The 25,415-nt window shown below is 49.5% G+C and overlaps 1 protein-coding gene across 1 annotated transcript in view; it reads right to left on the reverse strand.

The window, feature by feature from the left end:
• Positions 1-25,415, reverse strand: part of ZC3H3 (zinc finger CCCH-type containing 3) — a 287,300-nt gene that overhangs the window by 85,075 nt on the left and 176,810 nt on the right. Inside the window, exon 5 of the mRNA XM_038760531.1 lies at positions 12,198-12,391. Within this exon, the coding sequence (XP_038616459.1) occupies positions 12,198-12,391 (194 nt within the window). The remainder of the gene's footprint in view (positions 1-12,197; positions 12,392-25,415) is intronic.

A 25,415-nucleotide genomic window follows, 5' to 3' on the forward strand; every position in this document is an offset into this window, starting at 1 on the left:
TTTTTCCCAAGGGGCAGTAGGTTGCGCTTACTGCAGATGTCCCTCTCCTCCAAAGTTCTGCTCTTTAAAGCCTGTTTAGATATTATTGAAGTCTACCCCAACAGACGATCAAGCCCTTGAGGACAAGGACCAAATCTTCTCCCTCCTCTGTCCCCCCCTGCAGCACCCGATTCGGGGATCTACACTGTTGGTCAAAAATTTTTCCGGGCTGATTCTGAAGAGATCAGAGAAATAAACAGAAAACGGGGCAGAGATACTGAGCAAAGAGCAGCAGTAACCTCAAAATGGGCTGTGCTCTCGCTTCCAGGTGGCGTGGGAGCTGTAACTCTGCAGAGCATTCAGGGCTGGAGAAAGTTCAGAAACTGGTAACCAGGATGATTGGAACTCAGAGAAACTTCTGACTGTAGAAGCCTCTAGGCTGAAAACTCATTATGGGCAGGGAACGTGTCCGCTAATTATGTTGTATTATACTCTCCCAAGCACTTAGTACAGTGCTCCGAAAAGTAAGCACTCAATAAATACTACTGACTGATTGACAAGGACAGACCAAAAAGATGAGGAGTCTTCAGCCTGGAAATAATAATAATAATAATAATAATAATAATAATAATAATAATAATAATGGCATTTTTTAAGCGCTTACTATGTGCAGAGCACTGTTCTAAGCGCTGGGGGGGTTACAAGGTGATCCAGTTGTCCCACGTGGGGCTCACAGTCTTAATCCCCATTTTACAGATGAGGTAACTGAGGCTCAGAGAAGTTAAGTGACTTGCCCAAGGTCACACAGCAGACATGTGGTGGAGTCAGGATTCGAACCCAGGACCTCTGACTCCAAAGCCCGTGATCTTTCCACTGAGCCACGCTGCCAATTGTCAATTGCCAATTGTCAAAATTGGAAAGACAAAGGCCGAGAGAGAACGTGATGGAAGTTTACCAAGTCCTGCACACGGTGGGCACAGTAAATTTGGAATTTTTCACTCAATCCCACAACACCAGGGTGAGGGGGACCTACTGCAGGAGTTGGTAGATTTGTTACCACAGGAAGTTGAGCGGGATGAAAATATCAGCAGGTTCAAGAGGGGTTTGAACACATTTAAAAGAATAAGTAGCCCGTAATGGGTTATTAGGGAGAAATGTTAGGGATGTTAGAAGATATGTTCCAAGCTCTAAGGAGGACAGTTCCTCCCAGAACTCTGCCGCTTCTGTCAAAGACAAGATGCTGAGCAGGATGGATCACTGATTTGAACTGGTAATGGCATCTATGTTCTACACGGAGGCACCAAACGCAACTCTTGCGCTCACTTTTTCAGGCCGCACGTCTCCAACAGTGATAATCATCGTGGTATTTGCTAAGTGCTTACTATATACCAAGCACCGCACTAAGGGCTGGGATAGATACAAAACAATCAGGTTGGAACCAGTCACTCATGGAAGGAGAACAGGTATTGAATCCCCATTTATAAATGAGGACACTGAGGCACAGAGAGCATTTATGTGACTTGCCCATGGTCGCACAGCAGGCAAATGGCCGGGCCAGGATTAGAACCCAGGTCTCCTGCATTCCACTAGACAATGCTATTTCTCTGGGCCAAGCTCCCTGGATGTAGGGGATAGAATGACACAGCCCCACAGACACCCACGCCAGGATACGATGCTTCAGGGAGAGCAGGGCGATGCTCCAGAATCGCCAAGAGCGATCCAGCCTCGTGGAGAAATGGTTTGATCGCCTGTGCAAGGCTGGGCTTCCTGTGAGCCTGGATGCTCCGGCACACCACTAGCGCCCTTAGTTAAATCCAGCATTTGGCCTGGAGCCCTTAACAGCTGTGGGCTCGCTGCCGGCACTAAACACAGCTATCAGGCACAGTCCAAACCCTGAGCGTCCAACTTGCAAAAAGCCACTGAAGACAAATCCATCACGCTTGACGGGGGAAACCGGAGAGAGAGGGAATAAATGCTGGATTCCTCACAAGGGACTTCTCCCCCTCTTAAAACCTTCCTCGGTTTCTGTTCCAAATCCCAGCATCACCCTGGGACCCGAGATGAGACCCGCCCCGTATCGCTCTTCCCGGGATCTGGGAAGGTTAGTTGTATGAGCCTCCTGGGGTGGTTTCGGACAGTGCTCAGCCCCTGGTGCTCCATTTCCCTGGGAGAGAGCCCTTGGGAATTGCCCGCCCCCCAACCAGGCCTCACGTTAAAGAATTCCCTGGCCACGGGGAGTATGAAACCGTCCAGGGAATGGCGGCTGGGATGCTCCCGACTACAGCCACTGACTCTAGGGAAATAATAGAAGCCAGTGTTGGTTTGGAGCAGATCTGAAGGGGCACAACTGCAGTGCCAAGAGAGGGCAGTTAGGATAATGACAGCATTCCTGATCCGGACCGCAACCTCACAGGAAACGATACGGCCTGGGGTCGACCCAAAACGCACTCTGATTTGGGCCCGATAGTTTGTGGGTGGGCCAGAAGCCCCAGCCCAAACCCAGGGCCCAGGCTCAATGAGGGAGGAACCGTGGGAGGCATGATTTCTGCAGGAACGGGTCCAGCCTAGCGATCACCGGTCAGCTACACCCGGAAAGGCAGAAATCAGCTGCCTGCTAAGTGGGCCTTTGTGGGCTTTCAATTCTGCCATGTTCCCAATAACTTTAACTGTAACCACAAGCAGCTCTCTAATAGATTGGGGTCAGGGCTCCTTTCCGGACAATGTCAAGCCTTAATTTTGTTTCTGCTGCTTTCAATCTTGTACCAAGTTGCTCTATTTCTTTTCGAATTTATTAAAGAGAAGAAAAAAAAAAAGGCCCTCCAAACGAAAATCAAGCCGGGTTTTTTCAGAGACCCTTGATACCCTCAACATCTAAAATCATACATCGAGCGAGTTAAGCCATTCACACAAATGTGTACATCTATTATAAAACTGCTATGCATGTTCAGCAGTAGCTACCCAAAACAATATATTTGAAAGAAAACTCCACTCTGATTTCTGCCACCCACTATTCTCCCACCTCCTCCGAAAGTCTTCCCAGATTACCCTCGCCTGGCACAAATCACTGTGGGTTATTCCAGCTCCTCAACGGTCCTCAGGCAAATTTCTGGGAATTATGGCCATGTATCTCTGTTGTCTGTGTTCAGATGTAGGCTCTATGCCTGTCACTTGTGCTTTTTGTCTACTTGTCCTTGTCTCTCTGTCTATTCTGTCTTCCCCATCAGCCTGTCAGTTATTCATGGAAGGCATTGGATCTTCTCCCCATTTGATTATCAGAATCAACGACATTTATTGAGCACCTGCTCAGTCACACAATCAATCAGTGGCATTTGCTGAGCACTTTCTAAGTGCAAGGCACTGTGACAAGCACTTGGAAGAATGCAAAAGAAGCAAGATCTATGGTCCCTGACTTCAAAGAGGTTCGAATCTAACGGGGGAAGACCATCAGACAAAAATCCCCGCTATGGGCAGGAAACATACCTTAGGCTTCTGTTGCACTTTCCCAAGCCCTTAGCAAAGCGCATTGCGCTTGGCAGGTGTTCAATAAACATCATTTCTACTATTACTACTACTACTGTTTCCAAACTTACTTGCAAATACTGAGAGGAGGAGGGAAAGAAGGCTATAAAAGGTAATACAAGTATGCCAAAATGCAATAGCTGAATAAATAATTGAATACACAAACAAATATACCTGTGTCCATAAATGCTGAGGCGAGGAACCAAATTACTAAAGTGCTTAGGGTGGCTACTGGGTTGGCATGACAAAGATTTTGTGAATTAATGCGAGGGTGGATTTAAGGAGGGTTTGAAAACTGGAAGCGCTGTACCTACTGGGTGCAGATCGCTGGCCTCAAAGCCTACGAAATGTACAAAAGAAGTAAATATTTGATCCTTGCCATTAAATGCTTAGGACAGTGCTCTGCACACGCCAAGCACTCAATAAATACTATTGATGACTCAGGGGGCTACAATTTAATGGGGGAGATGATAGACATAAACGGACAAGTGTAGCAAAGTCAAGACTAAGAAAAGAAATATAAATAACAGGAAGAAGGGAAGGAATCTAACTCCGTATGTACAGTCTGTCCTGTTTCCCTCTCAGACTATCAACCGCTTCAGGACAACCTCTTCTCTTTCCTCTGTCCCTTCCTACAGCTCGTGGCTCTGTGCTCTGCTCTTGGTAGCTTCTCAATCTACTACCCACTGACCTTCTTGCTCCCCTCCCTCGAACTGCTCGCATCTCAAGAAATCTTCTCTTCCGAGATAGCAAAGCCTTCTCTGTGGTCCAGGCTGATAGACTGCCTCTAATATAATTAATGCCGTGATCCAGGGAATGATTGTGGTGGGGAGAGAAAGGCACTGGGGGGGCCCTTGGCCACTAAGGGGATCCATATGACCTTGCAGCGCCAGGATCAAACTCTCAAGGCAGAGGAGGGCCTGATAATAATAATAATAATAGCATTTATTAAGCGCTTACTATGTGCAAAGCACTGTTTTAAGCACTGGAGAGGTTACAAGGTAAGCAGGTCATCCCATGGGGGGCTCACAGTCTTAATCCCCATTTTACAGATGAGGTCACCGAAGCACAGAGAAGTGAAGTGACTTGCCCAATGTCACAAAGCTGACAGCAGAGCTGGGATTTGAGCCCATAGTAATAATAATAATAATGATGGCATTTGTTAAGCACTTACCATGGTCAAAGCACTGTTCTAAGTGCTGGGGAGGTTACAAGGTGATCAAGTTGTCCCACGGGGGGCCCACAGTCTTCATCCCCATTTTACAGATGAGGCTAACTGAGGCCCAGAGAAGTTAAGTGACTTGCCCAAAGTCACACACCTGACAGTTGGCAGAGCCAGGATTTGAACCCACGACCTCTGACTCCAAAGCCCGGGCTCTTTCCACTGAGCCACGCTGCCGATGAAGTCTTACTGGAAACAGAGAATACCTCTCAAGCAAGCAACAGCATGAGCCAAGTGGAAAAAGCATGGGTCTGGGGAATCAGAGGACCTGAGTTCTAGTCCTCGTCCTGCCACTTGTCTGTTGGGTGACTTTGGGCTAGTCACTTAACTTACCTGTGCCTCAATTTACTTGTCTGTTAAAAGGGGACTAAATTCTGCTCCCTCTTACTTAAGAACTGCGAGCCCCATAGGAGACAGGGATTGTGTCCTAACTGATTATCTTGTATCTACTTCAGTGCTTAGAACAGTGCTTGGCCCATAGTAAACATTTAACAAATACCACAATCATTGTTATTATTATTGTTATTGTTATCAGACCCCTGCGGAGCAGGATAAATAATAATGATGGCATTTCTTAAGCGCTTACTATATTCAAAGCACTGTTCTGGAGCCAGCCCCCTCGCCCCCTCTGCGGAGCAGAAGGTCTCTGGGTCCTCCCTCCCCACCCCAGGACAATCAGGTGGATTGCTCACGAGCTGCAACACCACTTCTAGCTTCCCACTCACTTAGGGAGATGGATGACTTGCTTTATCATTTGTGGCAGCCATGTGATTGGCCACTGATGCCACCGGAGAGGAGGGAGACCAGCCGGCCTGGGACCCTGGCAGGTGGCAGGAGTCGAGGAACGAGCTTTGAAGCTGGAGAGACGCCCACTGGGCCCTGTCGGTGCCAAGAGGGGCGGGCCAAGGCCTGTTGGGGTAGCTGTGGGGCTGTGAGGAGGCCCATTGGACTCCGGGAACAATGTTTGCTTTCCTCTTGCTCCCAGTGCGAGGCTCCGCTATTCATTCCCTTATGGCTGTTCGAAAAATCCCACTTCTGGGCAACACACTCTTGAAAATTAGGACATTCCCAGCAGCCAGCCCTCAAGGGTTCAATGCGCCAGGACAGAACCAAGCTGCTGAGGTGGATCCCCCGGGCCTGGAATGCCCTCCCTCTGCCCATCCGCCAAGCTAGCTCTCTTCCTCCCTTCAAGGCCCTATTGAGAGCTCACCTCCTCCAGGAGGCCTTTCCAGACTGAGCCCCTTCCTTCCTCTCCCCCTCGTCCCCCTCTCCATCCCCCCATCTTACCTCCTTCCCTTCCCCACAGCACCTGTATATATGTTTGTACATATTTATTACTCTATTTATTTATTTATTTTGCTTGTACATATCTATTCTATTTATTTTATCTTGTCAGTATGTTTGGTTTTGTTCCCTGTCTCCCCCTTTTAGACTGTGAGCCCACTGTTGGGTAGGGACTGTCTCTATGTGTTGCCAATTTGTACTTCCCAAACGCGTAGTACAGTGCTCTGCACATAGTAAGCGCTCAATAAATACGATTGATGATGATGATGATCCTCAAAATATCTAGCTCACCTAGTGTAGTAGCTACCTAGTGAGCACCCACGGGGTGCAATCCACTTTACTAAGCAGTTGGGGAACTACAAAAGAAACAAGAGATACATCCCCTGACCAAAATGAGGGACAGGCATCAAATTATGACAAATGCAAATTTTCAACCTGCATTTGAAAACGCAGCTCGTGATCTGGCCCAATATTTCATCTGAAGCGTATAGGGGCGGCGTGCTGGTAAATACAGAAAATACATGAATCAACTGCGATATCAAAATCAATTGAACCCCTCAGTTTCCAAGCTGCATTTCTTTGGGATCCTGATGTACGTCCTCATCTCACTGGAAATTGAAAGGCTCTTTTAAATGAAAGAAAGGACCATTTATTTTGGATTTTATGGAGGGACGTTCTTCCCATTTAAAAATCATATCCTTCTTGAAAACCTCCTCAGGGCACAAGTACAAATATTAAAGCATCAGTGACAATTGGAAAATCAGCAGCAGCAATTAAAACTGCTTAAGCGGCGATATAAAAAATGAGAGGGCTTCCTCTTTCTGCCTTCTCCTGTCCCCCCACCCAAGAAACGAAACTCAGAGCTTGAGTTTCTTAACAGCCAACTGATCCAGCCCCCTGCCACCAAGCAAGGCCAGACCCATACCACCACTGAGAAGTGAGCAGACACCTGATTTTCAGAGCGCACTGGAAGGCTAGCCTTGGGCACTGATGGATCGGCAAACCGACACCCTGCCAGATCCAGGCGGTCGGGACACTCGGAGACACAAGTTACAAACAATACATCATTTGCCAGGAAATGGATAAGGGCCACCAAAGCAACGGGATGGACTATGATCACCTACATTCTCAACCGTCCTCTGGAGAGGACCCAGCATGATGTTGTCCTGTAGAGCCAACCTGATTAACTTGTACCTACCCCAGCGCTTAGAACGGTGCCTGGCATATAGTAAGCACTTAATAAATACCATTAAAACAAAACAAAAAACCTCACAGAGCTCCAACTCTTACTTGCCTTTTCCAGGCCACACTGACTGCCCGTTAAATGCCACCATTTCCCACCCCCATCCCAGCTGGGGACTCTGTGGCTGGGGCAGTTTCAGCTCGCCCTTTAGACTGTAACTTCACTGTGGGCAGGAAATGTGCCTGTTATACTGTTATATTGGACTCTCCCGTGTATTTATTATAGTGATTTGCCCGCAGTAAGCTCTCGATGACTAACTGATTGTCTGGCTGACAGGGTTGCCATCTTTAAGTCTGGGGTTGGATTTCCAGCCCCCAGTCAGGAAGCACATCCTGTCTGTTAGGGAGACTGCTATTGCCGCGACAGAGTCTTTAGGAAACTCTGAAACGCTTTCCTGGTGAAAAACGAGGGCAAGCATACAAACCGTGCAGCTCATCGTTTTTCTTTTGAATCCTTCCCCACTCCCTCGGCGAGCCTGCCCTGGGGGAGCCGGCGGGCTGAGGGCTATTATGAAGTCCACGGTAATGAGGGCAATAATTAAAGGGCCACTAGCAAGCACTTGTTTTTAATTTTCATCTCATTGTTTTTAATTTTCATTTAGTCTTCTCTTCAAGAGGGGAGGCATCCCGAGGTTGCTTAGTAAACAGCCGCGGCTGCGATTTGGGTATAAGTTGAGGGGTGGAGGCAGAGACTAGGAATCCGGCTGATGCCGCTTCACAGATGACACTGAAGGACAGTTGGGCTCAGGATGCTGGCAGTGCCCCGCTAGGCACGCATCATGCAGGACTTGGCCCCAGGACCACGGGTTCTCGTGACTAGGCCCACTTGCGGATCCAGCCAAGATGCACGGTTTCTGGCAGTGGGTTTGGCTGTCCCCCATCCATCACCCAGAGCAACAGAAATACTGAAGCTGCCGGGACTAATGGCTCTAGATGCTCTAGAGTGACATGCCACGATTTACAGGGCTCCCAGCACAATGGGAAGCAGTGAAGCCTAGCGGAAAGAGCACAGGCTTGGGAATCAGAAGAATTGGATCCTAATCCCGCCTCTGCCTCTTGTCTGCTGGGTGACCTTGGGCCAATCACTTCACTTCTCTGCCTCAGTTACCTCATCAGTAAAATGGGGATTAAGACTTTGAATTCCATGTAGGACATGCCCACTTTTTTTTTTCTAAGGGTATTTGTTAAATGCTTTCTCTGTGATGATGATGATGGCATTTATTAAGCGCTTACTATGTGCAAAGCACTGTTCTAAGCACTGGGGAGGTTACAAGGTGATCAGGTTGTCCCACAGGGGGCTCACAGTCTTAATCCCCATTTTACAGATGAGGTAACTGATCTAGATGGAACAAGCTTTCAGAGAACTGAGACGGAGCACGGCCGAGCTGAGGCCAGGGAATGGGGGAAAGAGGGGATCAGGAGCATTTTTCAGCCAGAAATTGCTCTATTTTACTGCAGGGGGGGAAACACAGAGGTGCTTGCAACAGCCAGGTGCTGGGCGCCGTATTGAGAAACAGCTTGGTTTAGTGGAAAGAGCATGGGCTTGGGAGTCAGAGGACATGGGTTCTAATCCCGGCTCCGCCACTTGTCTGCCGTGTGACCTTGGGCAAGCCACTTAGCTTCTCTGTGCCACAGTTACCACATCTGTAAAATGGGGATTAAGACTGTGGGCCCCACAAGGGCCAACTTGATTATCCTGAATCTACCCCAGGGCTTACAACAGTGCTTGGCACACAGTAAGCACTTAATAAATACCATAATTATTATTATTTAAGCACTGGGATAGATACAAACTAATCAGGTTGGACACAGTCCACGACCTACATGGGGTTCACAGCTTTAACCCCCATTTTACAGGTAACTGAGGCACACAGACGTTAAGTGACTTTCCCAAGATCACACAGCAGAACAGTGACAGAGCCAGGATTAGACATTTCTCTAATCCCTCGTGCTTTTCTCAGGGTCACTTGGAAGAAACGGTCTACCCCCGAATCAGGCCCTTCTCTTTCTAATGGCTATTCTGCCTCTAATTCTTGGGACATTTCTGGATGGCTCCTGCCTGGACTTCTTGGAACGTCTGTTTTTTGCATCATTTGGTTATTGATCCTATTGCACACGTAAAGCTAGAGAGATGGTTCCCCTTCTATTAAAGAGGTAGAGGAACACAGACCAGGACAGGTACACAGAGCCTGGGCAACCTGTCTGCCTTTCCCTTGCTCTAAACACACTGACAATTTTCCAAGAAGTCATGCTGCTCTGTTTGTGCCACTGATGGGCCTACCTGTTGAGGAGAGTACCAGAGTTCAAATCCAATCTGCTGCAAAGATGAATCAGAGCCGTCTTCTTTTTGGAAGGCCTTGAAAGGCCCACCCCGCTGCCTCCATCTGGATTCCTTTGAAAAGCCTCTAGGATCCCACTCTGCCCATAAATGCACAAACCTGTTTTTTTCTGCAAACGGCCTGCTAATTCAGCCAGTTCTTTGTCTCCAGGTTTGAGGTTCCAAGGTGAACACGTTCAGCTCAAATAGGGACTGCCCTGACTCTAGCTTGGATTTCCACCTTACTATCCTGATTCTGCCTATCCATTTGTGGCAAGGGAAGACCGAGAAGCAACATGGCCTACCAGTAAGTGCACAGGCCTAGGAGTTAGGGGACCTGGGTTCTAATCCTGGCTCTGCCCACTGCTTGCTGTGTGACCTTGGGAAGTCACTTAACTTCTCTGTGCCTTGGTTTCCTCAACCGTAAAATAGGGATTAAATATCTGTTTACTTAGACTGTGAGCCCCTTGTGGGACAGGGACTTTGTCCAACCTGATTAATTTGTATCTCCCCGGTGCTTGGTTCACAGAAAGCACTTAACAAGTACCACATAGTAAGTGCTTAAGGAATACCATAGCATTATCATAATAATAATCCCCAAGACAGATGGAGGTGCATCTGGGAAACCAAGCCAGCAGATGACAAGCGGTTACGGGTGGGCACAGTCCCATTGGCACAGCTTCACCAGTTAACTTCCCAAGGTCTATCTTGGTTCACCCTCAAAGCAAAACCAACCCACGCCATTTGCCAATCCAAGATGAGCTTTTATGGGATGAATACACCTTGCTGGGGGATTGCTGGGGGAAATAATTCTGAGTAACAGTAATTTAAGGGCAAGATAGACAAGGAGAAGGAAGAAAAGTGGAGGAGAGACTGAAGACGAGAAGGACAGTGAGAGAGCAAAAGAGGGAGACAAAAGAAGAGGGAGGGAGAAAGAAAATGAGCAGTGTAGAGAAGCAGGGAGGGGGAGGGAAAAAGAGGGAGTAATTACTCTCAAAGAATATTGTCTAAATAAAAGCCTCACATCTAAACACAGAAGCTCTGAAATGAGGCAATCAGTGCAAATTTCCCCTCGACTTTTGTCCCAGTGAATCCAATCCCAAACCTTAAATTTTATTTAAAGATTCTTTTGTCTATCCACACATCTCTGGACATTTGCGGGCATTTGGAAGAAAACAGCCTTATTGGGGGAAAAGAAACTCAATGTTTAGAAAAGTGCTCTGATAATGCTGCATACACTAAACAACCTCTCTGTCCCTCAAATAGCACTCGGGATCCTAGACCAGGGCCCCAGAGGGAACTCGATTGATAGCAACAGTTTTGAAGATACGGAGGTACGGGGAGCATGCATATTGCCGTGCGGACCGGAATTCTTTCCTGTGAACAAGTCAGGACGGAGCCGTGTTTTGCCAGTGGTTGGTGGGTCTTTGATTATGGGGGGATCTGCACCTGCCCTTGCCCCATAAAAGACTTGACAAGAGGACCTTTCCTAGGGAAGGCTCCCAACTTGGCCCAGGGGAAAGGCAGAGGTCCACACTGCTGCACTCGCTTTCACCTTCAACATCCTCTGGAACGGATGTTTAAATTCCCTATTCCTGACTTCCTAACCCTTGATAAGACGGTAGCCCTTACAAAAGAGCTGGACCCAGACCTTTTCCAAGACACCTTCGCATTTATATTCATCTTCTCATTTATGCATCTGTTGCTCTCCTTTGGGTAGCTGTGTCTGCACCTGATCACCTTTTTATCAGCACCCATGGCTTGGAATCTCAACCTATGATGGATAAGAAAGAGGGCAAACTGAACTGAGACCAATATATTTTTCTAGTTAATCTGTTCAGTAACCGAGTCTGAAGAATTTTCTCCTTCCCATCCGATGTCCTCAGTGTGGTTTAGGGTCAACAGACAGGCCATTTTGGGGCCCGGTGGCTGAAGTGTTTCCAACATGATTACCCCGTGACAGGCAGGCCCCAGGTGTTCTCTAACCTCTATCTTGTTTGGCACATCTGGTGCACTTCACCAGTCCAAGAGGAACACACACACGCACATTCTGAAAATCATGAGATGCTCACCCGACTGTGAGAAAAGAGTCCACTGCTCCCCCTGGGAGGGGGCTCCTTTCCTTTCCAAATCCACAAAGGGCTTCCCAAAGGATGTCAAGATAATTGAAATTTCCTCACCATCAGTGTCCAGAGCTCCGAGACAGACTAGCCCCCATCCGTTCCTAACCCTTCTCTTTGGGTTTCAAGAATCAGTGCTTGTTTAATTTGAAAATGAATTCCCTATCCCCGCCCTCTCGGGAGCTATCCCACATCAGATTCACGTCCATGGCGCCCACTGGGACCCCCTTCTTTCCATGTCTCAGTGAGCCTGTCCACCCATATGAGCTGGGGGAGGGACAGGAACCTATTGTAGCCAGGAGGTCCTTATTCATGAGAGCTTTGGTTACGCCTGAAATCCAAAACAACGGAAGACACTGGTGTCCGCTGGCTGAGCTGAATGCAGAGGCCTGATAGCCCCAAGATGGCTTAAACCAAGAGAGAAGAAGCCCAGGATAAATAAGCTGATGAGGTCATTCAAGTGCTCCTCCAGAGAGTTCCCACCATCCTCCCCACCCAGGAGTTTTCGACTTGCCTGTTCTGCTGAGGGATCTGGTGCTCCCATCGCTGGCCTTCAGAGGGATGCTGTAGGTTTTGGAGAGTTTGTTGGCAGACACCCTGTACATTATGCCTCCTATGCAGCGGTACCCTCTGCTTCTCCATCTCTGCTGGGCCTGTTGCGATTTGCCCCCGAAAGGAGAGTGTCGGATTTGGTTTACCACCAGAGACCTGCGAAGATGATAAGAAGGCAAATATCAGGTCAGCCTGGAAGCAGCGGATGGATTTGATGACATACTAATAACAAAAATAATAATACAACAATTCCTTGAAGGTCTCTAACACACTTTAATCCCCAAAGCGCTTTCCCATCAGTTACCTCATTTGCTCTGAAGATACCTCGTAACGTAGGGTGAGAATGGGTTTCTTCCAATTAACGATGGGGAAACCGAGTCCACAGAATTTAATGAGCATGCCGTCAATTTCAGAGCAGGAGGAATCCTACACTTCAAGTCATGCCTATAGTCCCCTAAGCTACCTCGGCCCCCTCCAGAGGAGATGGGTTTCTGGTCTGAAACGTTACAACCTGTGTTCCACAGTATACTGTAAAAATAACAATGATTATTATTATGGTATTTGCTAAGCGATTACTAAGCAGCAGGCACTGTACTAAGCACTGGAGTGGATACAAGCAAATCAGGTTGGACACAGTCCCTTGTCCCACGTGGGGCTAAGAGTTTCAATCCCCATTTTACAGATGAGGTAACTGCGGCACTGAGACGTTAGGTGACTTGCCCACAGTCACACAACAGAGAAGTGGTAGAGTTGGGATTAGAACCCATGACCCTCTGACTCCCAAGCGCAGGTTCTATCCACGCCACATTTAGTACGGTGCTCTGTACCCAGTAAGCACTCAGTAAATATCACTGGTTGTTTGACGGATCATGCGAATGTGAAACAGACTGGGGAAAACTTGTAGGTCAGGCGGAGAGGAAATTAGCTGAGAAGCTTAATGAGCAGTAAACTTGTGGGCATCTACTTAGGGACAAGGGCAAACGTGAGGATAAGGGTACAGGCTACTCAAAACTAGGGAGGATTTCCAGCCAGGTCCCCATGATTCGAAGCCAGCAGGGTCATTTAGCCAATAAGGGGCAGCGCAAGCAACAGGGGACCCCCGATTTGGCATCCCAGAGGAAGGGATGCCAACTTTTCATTTTCACTTGAACTTGGGACTGGACTGGGAAAAATGACACACAGCGGTCAGGGAGATGGAACACACAGCCAACGACACAGGGCCAGAAAAGGGGAAACACACATCCGTATGTGGGGGTGGGAGAAACACCGAGAAAAACACACACGGCGGGGGCTAGGGAGATGTGTCTTGGCAGGGAGCCAGTTCCCGCCCAGTCCTCAGAGTTGACAACCCTATCCACAGCCAGCCACGGGGGTGAGACCCAGCCCCCAATTCCATTAGGTTGATAATCCTCATCGCCCACTTGCCTCGGAGGATTCTGGCTCACTCCCTGAGGCAGAGCAATCCCACGGATCCGGTCTGCGGTACAGTCTCCAGAAAGGTGAGATGAGCGGTGTCACTTGAGGAAAGGGGAGAGCCACGTGCTCGGAAACCGAGACTAGCACGAGCCAACCCTCGGAAGTGCGGCTCACAAGGCAGGATCCTTCCCGGGCCCGGGGGAGCAAGCTGATGAGATTTAAAGTGTCTTTTTCCAGCTCTAATTTCTCTAATGCTGTGACTCACTGTGCTCAAGATTTATTCCCATTTCCTGCGGATCCCAAGGCTTAACGCAAATTACAGCTAAATCCCAGGAAGTGTGTGGCTACATTCATTCATTCAATCATATTTATTCAGCGCTTACTGTGTGCAGAGCACTGTACTTAGCGCTTGGGAAGTACAAGTTGGCATGGACAGCAAGCTGGGCTGTGGTTCCCCTTGAGCCTGTGTGGTGAAGACCTAATAATAATAATAATAATGATGGCATTTATTAAGCGCTTACTATGTGCAAAGCACTGTTCTAAGTGCCGGGGGGCTACAAGGTGATCAGGTTGTCCCACGTGGGGCTCACGGCCTTAATCCCCATTTTACAGATGAGGAAACTGAGGCCCAGAGAAGTTAAGTGACTTGCCCAAAGTCACACAGCTGACAAGTGGCGGAGCTGGGATTTGAACTCATGACCTCTGACTCCAAAGCCCGGGCTCTTTCCACTGAGCCACGCTGCTTCTCTAACGATTACTGCAGGATTCGTTCGGTGCTTACTATGTGCCAAACACTCTTCTAAGCATTGGGGGGAAAATACAAGATTCTACCTGGGGCTCGCAGTCTAAGCGGGAGAGAAGGTCTTCAATCCTCATTTTACAGATGATAATAATAATAATAATAATAATGGCATTTATTAAGTGCTTACTATGTGCAAAGCACTGTTCTAAGTGCTGGGGAAGTTACAAGATGATGATGATGATGATCATCATCAATCGTATTTATTGAGCGCTTACTGTGTGCAGAGCATTGTACTAAGTGCTTGGGAAGTACAAGTTGGCAACATACAGAGACGGTCCCTATCCAACAACGGGCTCACAGTCTAGAAGGGGGAGACAGACAACAAAACAAAACATGTGGACAGGTGTCATCAGAATAAATAGAAGTAAAGCTAGATGCACATCATTAACAAAATAAATAGAATAGTAACACCACACACTTCGTTTTCCCTTCCAGCTCACCCATGCATTTAGACTCACCCACTGAGCCCTGAAGTATTCACCACAGATCCTTATACTCAGAACATACTCAGATCATTTCCCTTACGGGTACTGTATCATCTGTATCCTCCCCCATTCCACTGCTGCTGGACCACCAAGGCCTCCTGTGGGTCAGCGCCCTCTCCTTCATTCATCATCATCATCATCAACTGTATTTATTGAGCGCTTACTATGTGCAGAGCACTGTACTAAGTGCTTGGGAAGTACAAATTGGCAACATATAGAGACAGTCCCTACCCAACAGTGGGCTCACAGTCTAATCGTGAATGCTCACGATTCATTCAATCGTATTTATTGAGCGCTTCCTGTGTGCAGAGCATTGTACTAAGCGCTTGGGACGTCCAAGTTGGCAACATATAGAGACGGTCCCTACCCAACAGCGGGCTCATAGTCTAGAAGACTGGCTTAGGGGAAAAAGGACGAGGCTTCCCCTCGTCCACAGGATCATCTTGCTCTGTCAGTGTTGCCCCGGCTGGGCTTTCTGTTCATTCTACTTGGTGCATTTTTCCTGTCTCCCTCCACCAGAAGCATCCTTCCTCCTTAGCTCCCTTCCTCCCAGACCTCTCTGTAGTCTCTGTGGGAGAGCACTTTCCCTGAGGATGAACCTGCTGGAGTCAGCTGGGCTCACTGGACCCTGGCAGGATGGTGGGAGAAGAGATTATTGTTCTATGGTATTTGATATGTGCTTACTATGTATCAAACGACGTTCTAAGTGCTGGGGTGGATACAAGTGAATCAGGTTGGAAACAGTCCCTATCCTGTAAGGGGCACACAGTCTAAGTAATAATAATAATAATAATAATTGGCATTTGTTAAGCGCTTACTATGTGCAAAGCACTGTTCTAAGCGCTGGGGAGGATACAGGGTGATCAGGTTGTCCCACGTGGGGCTCACAGTCTTCATCCCCATTTTACAGATGAGGTAACTGAGGCCCAGAGAAGTTAAGTGACTTGCCCAAGATCACACAGCAGACACGTGGCGGAGTCGGCATTCAAACCCATGACCTCTGACTCCAAAGCCCGGGCTCTTTCCACTGAGCCACGCTGCTTCTCTGGAGAGAGAACCAGAGGACTGAGGCACAGGGAAGGGAAGTGACTTGCCCAAGGTCACCCAGTAAGCATTTGGAAGAGTCAGGATTAATGATGGCATTTATTAAGCGCTTACTATGTGCAAAGCACCGTTCTAAGCGCTGGGGGGGATACAAGGTGATCAGGTTGTCCCACAGGGGGGCTCACAGTCAATCCCCATTTTCCAGATGAGGGAACTGAGGCCCAGAGAAGTTAAGTGACTTGCCCAAAGTCACACAGCTGACAGTTGGCAGAGCCAGGATTTGAAGCCATGACCACTGGACTCCAAAGCCCGGGCTCTTTTCCACTGAGCCACGCTAACCCAAGCCCTCCCAGGCCTGTGCTTTTCCCACTAAGCCATGCTGCTTCTCTATCCTCAAGGACCAGATTCTCATCCTGGGAGCATCCTAGCCTCCCTGGCTCTGCAGCCTGTTCTCGGGAATCTTTGCAGCTGTTCCCAGGTGGGGGAAGTTGGGCCTCTTCCATTCTCTCCGCTTTAGTCCCAGGCTTCCTCCCATTCCAGCTCCTGCCTGCAGGTCAGCTGACAGAGCAAACACCGGGGGAATGCAATGGAATCCACTCTACTGGAGGATCAGTCATCTTAACAGTTTGGGGCTAATTCCATCGGTAATTTGTTTATGCAAATTAGAGCTCTAATTTTGCATTAGTTCGATCTATGCCTATAATGCTGTTAACACAAAGTGTATAAACTGAGCATCACTGAAAAATAGCTGTGAATTAAGGGCCCGAATTCACTCAGCCAAATGCAATCCCTGTACGAATTACCTTTAAATGAAGATGTGTTTGAAGGCAGGAATTGTAAAATGTAATAGTTACATTTATTGGTGGTTGGTGAGTTAGTATGCTCACTTAATGGGGCGATAGCCTTTGGGTTCCAGTTTGAGAACCCAAACCGTCACGAAGGTGACACTGAGTCAGACCCAGCCGGTCCGAGATTCAGCGGCATTTCACGGCCGGTGTGGTGGTTGCCATTCTTACCCATCCTTGGGTTTAGGGACGTCCTTCCTGTTTAGTCACCGTAGACCCAACATCCACGAATCTTGAACCGTTCCCTCCAACATCTCTAATTTCCCGACAGTACTCATTACTCCGCACACAGTAAGTGCTCAATTAATACCACTGATTGACTGATTACGGACCCTTTGTCAATAAATTCATCTAAACCCCTCTGGAACTTGTTACTATTTTTAATCTGCAGTTTCCAGTAGTAACAGATTCTATATGCTGGGCGAGGGGGCTTCCTTTGGCTTGAGTTGAACCAGCCAGGATTCATTGGTGGCAGAAAAGCCCACAGGTTTATCTAGGACGCCTGGAAACGTTGGAATGTTGCTGCTTTAGAGGAGTAGACACTCTCAGGCCTGACCATGATCTACTGAGGATTAACTGTCCAGAAGGGAGGTGGCTTTCAGGAAGTACTGGGTACGCAGATAACAAGGAGCGACACAATCCCAGATTTAACGTTTGGCTGGATCAAGGCTTATAGCCCAAAGCCAGCCCACTCGGTAGCCAAGTCATGGCCCTTTTGGGAAACAAACTCCACCCCAAATGACCCTTGCCTCAAGAGATGGTAGCTTCATCGACCACCACCCCGTCTACGCTAGACCTGCAGATACACTCTCAACAGTCTGTCAACAGTCAAAATAGCCCAAAAAAGCATAGCAAGTCTCTTCCCCTTCCACCCTTTTACTTTTCTACTTCCTCTTTGCAAATCTCTCCCATCTACAGCCTCAGACTCCGGCTGCCCCATTAGGGTTTCCGGCTGCTCTCAGCTCTCCCTCGACTCTTCCGAGCCACTAAATGTTTTCCTGTACCACTGAAGCTCTGGTCCCAGCTGACTGGTCCAAACTGCCCTGAGGTATGGATCGATGCTACGTTTACATCAGAGCTTTCTGAGAAGGGTATTTGGGAAGTGAAAAGTCCCTCAACTCTACTGCCAGATCCCGGAGTGAACCTAAAGATTTGCCCAGTATTTCTATGTAGCCAGGTGGGGACTTGGGGGGGAACAGATGATACCCTCAGGACAGACAGATTTGCTCTATGGGGCTAGGGTGGAGGCTCGGGAGAGCGGGAGAGGAACAGGGAAAGCCTTCAACATAATCCGAACACCTTTCATCTCCCAAGCCAATCTATTTAAGCAGTTCACAAGGTCCCAGAGCGGCCTAATGGATAGAGTACACTCCTGGGGGTTAAAAGGACCCGGGTTCTAATCCCAGCTCCGCCACTTGTGACGTTGGGTAAGTCACTTCACTTCTCTGTGCTTCAGTTCCCACATCTGTCAAATGGGGATTAAGACTGTGAACCCCCATGTGGGACAGGGATTGGGTCCAACGTGATTAACTTGTATCTACCGCAGTGCTTAGAACAGTGCCTGGCACAGAGTAAGTGCTTAATAAATACCATTTTTAAAAAAAGGACCACATCCCACTGCACAGAGATGGAGGAGAGCAGCTGCTCCAGAGACCACAGAAGAGTCTTTCTGAGAGGAGTCACCAAACTGGGAGTCCAGGACAATGCACTGTGACACAGAAGTAGCGAGCTGGTAGCCACGCATCCCTCGCTGGGATTGCTCCAAGAGAGAAACCAGGGGGCTTTCTGTCATGGAGCGGGAGCCTGACTCTTGCTCTGAGAAGATTAACATCCCGACGCGGAATCTCTCCCACCTTTCCTCCTCGCATTCCCGGAGACTGGCAGCACGAGTCACCGGGAGCTGCAAACAGGGGCCACGATCTGAATTTTTTTCAGAGCCAGTCAAGAGCTCCACCTGTCTCCTGGAGCCACGGAGGGCCTCGGAGCCAGGACTGCTGCTCTCCCGAGGTGCCGATTAGGTTTGTTAGCTGCTCTACTCTGACAGCTTTCTTCTCCCCCGTTTGCTTGGGATGGCAGCTTTTTCCTAGCTTAGTACCTGCAGGCCATGAGACACCTGCATGGGGAGCCAGGCTGAACCGGGCCATTCGGGACCCAAACTGGTAAGGTTTGAGCACAGCACCATTAGCCAGACCTGAGGTGGTCACTGGAGTTCCTTTCCTCGGTTAGTTGACTTTGCTTAATATCAGTCCCGGGGGTAGCTTTCTCCAGAATGCCAAACTAGACTCCATCTGGTAAAGTTGCCATTATTTATAATCTACCCTAAATGGATTATCACCAGCCTGGAAGACTTTGGCAGCACATGAAGCTGCCCACCTAGTCACCGAAACGCATCCCCTCTGGCCTCTCCTGTAAGGAGACCAGGAAGGGAAGGAAGGGGCAGGAAGGGTGAATGCATCAGAAATGGGAGGGGCGGGCTCCACCAACGCTTTCCGGGGATCCGCCGACAACCCTCTTGTCCTCCCTCTGCAAGTTGGGGCTCACTCTTGCCAGCCGGCTACCCAAGAGGTCATTAAAGAGATAATGTTTGCAGAGTTTGCCCAAGCTGCTCATGGGAACAAAAGCTGCTATGTAAGTACAAAATATGACTACTTAAAATGTAATCAAAAGCGGGATGAGCAAATGCTGCCGAAAGTACTTAACCTAGTTTTCCTTAATTAAAATTCAAGAACACAAACACAAATCTTCGAAAGAACAAGCCCTAGCCAAAGGACTTCTTAGAGGACTCAACAAAATCACCCACACTGGTCCATTTAACCTATCGGAAATCAAATAGCTGAAGAGACCCATGCTCCGGTTTTGCCAGCCAAAGGGGCTCCTGGGCTGCTCAAAGCTTCCAAAGGAGCAGCTTTGGGAAGATGCTCACAATGCCCCAGTCCCCACAAATGTCACTAGCCTGGCCCTCTCCTTCAAAGAAGGGTCCCCAGACACAGTAGCAGCAGCAACAGGAGTGATCTCTTCAATGAGTTCAGCACCCATCACAAGTCACCGATGCCAAAAACCTAGTCCAGGGGCTGTGCCCTGCTAAACAAGCCCTATCCAAAGGACTCCTTAGAGGACTCAACAAAATCACCCACACTGGTCCACTTAACCTATCGCACATCAAATTGATGAAGAGACCCATGCTCCAGCTTTGCCAGTCAAAGGGGCTCCAGAGACCAGGGTGCTGAATGCCAACCGCGACCAGAAGGTTTCCTCAGACCCAAAGGCAGAGGAAGAAGCTTACATATGTTTAACTTTTTTCATTCTCCCGTGTACTGACAGAGAGAGCCACAAGATTCAGTGGAGCTGGTGCGCAGGGCTGCTCTAATATCCTGCATCGATCATGTTACGCTCCACATTCGAGAAGCCAACTGTGAGTTACTCTGGTTCTTTCTCCCTGTGTTAGCAGCAAATTGCGTGTACACAAAAACTGCTGGAGTGAGAGCCCTCCTGGCCAGACACAAGGTGATTCTCCAAAACCCCCACGAAGCCCGATGAGTCTCTCCTGCTCCTGTGGCGGAAGGAGTGGCTGAGAGCACATCAATCTCGCTCGACTTGCCCGAGGCCCCCGGCTTCACTTTCTGGACAGATAACTTGGCTAATTTAGCAGATCAACAGCCACTGAACTGTGCGCGCGTCTGCCTGATACCTGGAGTCAGTCACTTACACAAAGCAGAACCCGCCCCGGCAGGCTGAAGGTGCCATTTCGGGCTGTGCCCTGGCCCTCTCTGCACAGATTCCTTCTTCCGGCCCAAGGGCCTGACACACACCACTGGCCAGTCCGGCCTAGCGTCCTTGCCTGACCCAGCGAGAGCTGCTCCGAGGACCCGAATTACAACAACCTGGACATGGTTTTCTTTGTCCTGACTGTGGTAGGGCACCAAATAAGAGCCGGGGGTGGCCCCAGTTGGTCAGAGGGTCCATTGAGGGTTTCACAGGACGGGAGGGCCAGTTGGATGTCTGAACAGACTCTGCATCAAGAGCTATGAAGCAGCCCAGAAATGCCACGGATTTCAACAACATCTCCATCATGAAGAGGAAACGATCCGGCTCCCTTCAGCAATGGCTGAGACACCTCATTGCTCTCCACTGATGACAACTTCCTGGCTTAATTCCTTCTTGGGCAGTAGCATCATCACCTACCCTGGGAATGTCTACTGGACTTTAGGCTACAGCGCAGAGAAAGGGGTGATAGGAAGAGCCAGCTGGACACACTGTGGACAGTTAGGCCCATTCCTTGCCACTGGTATCATCTTCTCACAGCACAAACGAAGACGCACCAGATGGGAAAAGGCAAGTCATTCCATCTTTCTGATTCTACAGTCTCCTAGATGTTAATGACCCAAGGTCTGGCCATGCGCTGTTGGTGAGCTCCCTCCCCAACCACCTGAGTTGGGAATGCTGAAGGTCTCAGTATGTCTGTCCATCTCTATCTCTCTCAGCACAGTCCACCCTGAGGGTGATCTGGTGAACATGGCAAGATTACCACCTTGAGGGGCTACACTCACGGAGAAACACTGCTGCTCTGCTTGGCTCTGTTTAAAGGATGGTGTCTGATGGCTGGTTCCAGCCCATACAGTCGCCACACTGCAGCAGGAAAGCCACACACAAACACCCCTGGCTTTGGAGCCTGGGGTACGTGACTATGGGATCAGCCGCTCTGCTGCGGGGCTCTGGCCTGAGAGAAGGAAAGGAATCCCCCCGCCCTTTTCAGGGCCCAATTCAAGGCCGGGCACCTCCACGGAGTCCTCCTGGGAGCAGGAATGTCCACGGGAATTCTCACCCCGAGACCGACGCGAGCGCTGCTGGATGGTCACGGCTGTCACCGAGATCACCACACCCTGGGACCTGGCCTGTAGTCGTTCTTTCATTTGCTAGGGAAGTGGGTTGACTGGCCTTGGGAGGAGAGAGGTCTCTCTGGAGCACCAGGCAACCCCAAGCACAAGGCTGGCGGATGGCAGGCGCAGAGGACCAGAGCCAGAGGTGGGACAACGGGTTGGGATCTCCAGGCCTTCTGCTGCGGGGAATCGGAAGAGAGGCGATGTCATCTTTGCCAGAATGGCTCCATACACACCCATTCCTCCCTTAGGGAGGGGCGGATGGGTGGGGGCCACGCTTCCTCTCGAGCACGCGGCCGCGTCCTCTGAGGGCTTCGCTGGCACCTGGGAACCGGCTCGGAGGAGTGAAGTCCGATTGGCTGCCGGGAAAATGGTTACCGAGTCCTTGCCCGGAAAGCCTTGCTCGCTTCAACCCGGCCGGCTTGAAGTGACATTCGCATCCCCGGCTGGAAGTCGGAACAAACGGCGGGGCCCAGCCAAGGGCTGCTTGTTGGGGGGGGCGGGGGGACGGGGACCTGCTGGGGGGAAGGACACATCCAAGGAAGGGCAGGGAGTCTCTCCAAACAGCTTGTAGCTTTTCATTCCCGCCGGTGTCACAGCACTCCGCTAAATTGTTACCCTAATGGAAAGGACGGCCTTTGGAAATGAACTGTATTGAGAAGAGAGGAGAAAATTAATGAGATAATAGCAGGGCCAAGGACCCGAAGAATACGCCTGCCCTCAACACGAGGGGCTTGTAATTCCTTTTCTCCAGCACAAGCCCTCAGATCTAAAGACTTCTCCCATCCGTCCAGCAGGCCCGCTCCGCCAGGAAATTTCATTAACGCTGGAAAATAGGAAAGGTATTAAGCGTGGATAATGAAGGCCAGAGAGTGAACAGTGCCTTAAGATAGTCTTCTTTCTAGCCTTTGTAATGGGAGGCATGAACTCTCCCTTCCAATCCATTTCTAATCCATTTGAAATACTACAGCAAATTATCTTCCCTTCAGCCCGAAAGCGGCCAGCCAATTTACTCCGAATACAAGTGACAATGCAACAGAATTTATCGCCATAACCTTGACTACACAAGGGTGAGGGTTGTCTCTCTCACCCCTGATCCCCCCAGGGTGGGGAGAGAGGGGAAACACAATTTTAAATGAAAAGCAGGGGTGAAGGGGAGGAAGAGAGACACTATAAAAAATGTGTGTTTAAAAAAAAAACAACCAAAAACACCGCCCTCAATGTAGTTGTGTAATATCAGTGGCTGAGGACCGCGTTAAGAAGCAGAATTCCGGTGTCTACACCGTCGGCATGGTGATGCTGAGGGAGGTTTCATGAGGCTGACTCGGGAGGTGGGATTCCTAGCTGCCTCTGCCTTAGGGGAAATCCCATGTGATTTTCTTAATATAAGGACAGATGGTCTGTTAGGTAGGACTTCAAATTACCAGGCGCGGCCCGTGCTGTGTCAAAATTTCACTCGTGGGCGCTTCTCTTTCCTCGTTCCCCTGATTTTGGCAGAGTGGCTTTGTCTCATCCCTGCCAATCAATCTATCAATGGTATTTATGGAGCGCTTATTTTGTGTAGAGCACAGTACTAAGCGCTTGGGAGAGTAGGAGACAACAGAATTAGGAGAACACTCTTCTGGCCCATAACAAGTTTACAGTCTAATCCGGCATCTCTATTCCTTTCTAGCCATCCACACTGGGGCAGGGAGACCTTGAGAAGAGCAGAATACGTGATGAGGGGGTCATGTCGGGTGGTAAGGTTGGTTAAACCTGCTCCCCTCTGCCCTCCACCGCACTGGGGCAAGATGACCTCCAGCTACCTGAGAAGCAGTATGGCCTAGTGGATAGAGCAGGGGCCTAAAAGCCTGGGAGTCAAAAGGGACCTGGGTTCTAATCCCAGCTCTGCCAATTGCTTGCTGTGTAACTTTGGCCAAGTTGCTTCTCTGTGCCTCAGTTTCCTCAAATGTAAACTAGCAATACCTGTTTTTCCTATTTGGTGAGTGCCATGCAGGACAGGGACTGTGTCCGACCTAATTAACGTGCATCTACCCCACTGCTTAGAAAGTACTTAACAAATACCATAAAAAAAAATTCTACACCCAGAGAGGTGTCACAAGGGCTCCTCCCAAGCACCGGGATACCTGAGTTCTTGGCACCTGCCTAGGCACAGCCAGGATGAGCAGACTTGAGAGTCAGTGGCTCAGTGGAAAAAGCCCCAGCTTTGGAGTCAGAGGTCATGGGTTCAAATCCCAGCTCCACCACTTGTCAGCTGGGTGACTTTGGGCAAGTCACTTCACTTCTCTGTGCCTCAGCTGCCTCATCTGTAAAATGGGGATTAAGACTGTGAGCCCCCTGTGGGACAACCTGATCACCCTGTAACCTCCCCAGTGCTTAGAACAGTGCTTTGCACATAGTAAGCGCTTAATAAATGCCATCATTTTTATTATTATTATTATCACTCGGGCGGAGGAAGAAATGAAGTCAGAGCAACCCAGCCTTCCACGTGCACAACTAATAAGGCCATTTTTGAAACTGGGAACAGGGCTGCACAAGGGGACTGTACTTTGAGCCTCCAAAAAAGGAGTAAGGGAGTGATGCATGGAGAGGAGAAAAGATATCGATGACCCTCTCAATGTCGGGTGACAGGTGCCGAGATGTGTAATATCTGGGAAGCGAGCCGTCTGCGCCAGCCCAAATTAAGCCCACCTCCCCCCAAGAAAGGGCTGGGGAGCCGGGGTACACCCCACTCTTCCCCTTTCCCCAACGGGGGCTGTTTTGTGGGAAACAACGGCTCCTCCGGAGACCCCAGAAGTTCTGCTCCGGCTAAGCTGCTCAGGAAGATGGCCTCTCCACGAATCCCCCTGACTGTTGTGTGCCAGGTTAAGTCTATTCAGCAGTTGCTGGTGGAACAAACCGGCAGTTCAGCAGAAAGTTTTCCCCTGGTAGCCATTTGACTAATGATTTTTTTTCCTGAAGCCTGCAACATCCACTTTGCTCTCCCATGTTTACCAAACAGTTCTGTGTCTTTCCCGATAGGCCGCCTGCCACCAAGCTGCCTCTGCCGATCCGCAGCCCTCCCTGCCCGGCGGGGGTCGGGGGCTGGAGTCATTCATTCAGTCGTATTTATTGAGCGCTTACTGTGTGCAGAGCATTGTACTAAGCGCTTGGGAAGTCCAAGTTGGCAACATACAGAGACGGTCCCTACCCAACAGCGGGCTCACAGTCTAGAAGGGGGAGACAGACAACAAAACAAAACATATTAACAAAATAGAATAAATATGTACAAGTAAAATAGAGTAATAAATATGTACAAACATATATACAGGTACTGTGGGGAGGGGAAGGAGGTAAGGCGGGGGGATGGGGGGGAGGAGGGGGAGAGGAAGGAGAGGGCTCAGTCTGGGAAGGCCTCCTGGAGGAGGTGAGTTCTCAGTAGGGCTTTGAAGGGAGGAAGAGAGCTAGCTTGGCGGATGTGAGGAGGGAGGGCGTTCCAGGCCAGGGGGAGGACGTGGGCCGGGGGTCGACAGCGGGACAGGCGGGAACGAGGCACAGTGAGGAGGTTAGTGGCAGGGGAGCGGAGGGTGCGGCTGGGCTGGAGAAGGAAAGAAGGGAGGTGAAGTAGGAGGGGGCGAGGTGATGGACAGCCTTGAAGCCAAGAGCCAGGAGTCGAGGCTGGGGTCAGGACCACAGTCCTGCCCTGTGGCTGAGTAGGTAGGGCCAAGCCTG

Source organism: Tachyglossus aculeatus, chromosome 18 (assembly GCF_015852505.1).
Source record: "Tachyglossus aculeatus isolate mTacAcu1 chromosome 18, mTacAcu1.pri, whole genome shotgun sequence".
Taxonomy (NCBI): Eukaryota; Metazoa; Chordata; class Mammalia; order Monotremata; family Tachyglossidae; genus Tachyglossus; species Tachyglossus aculeatus.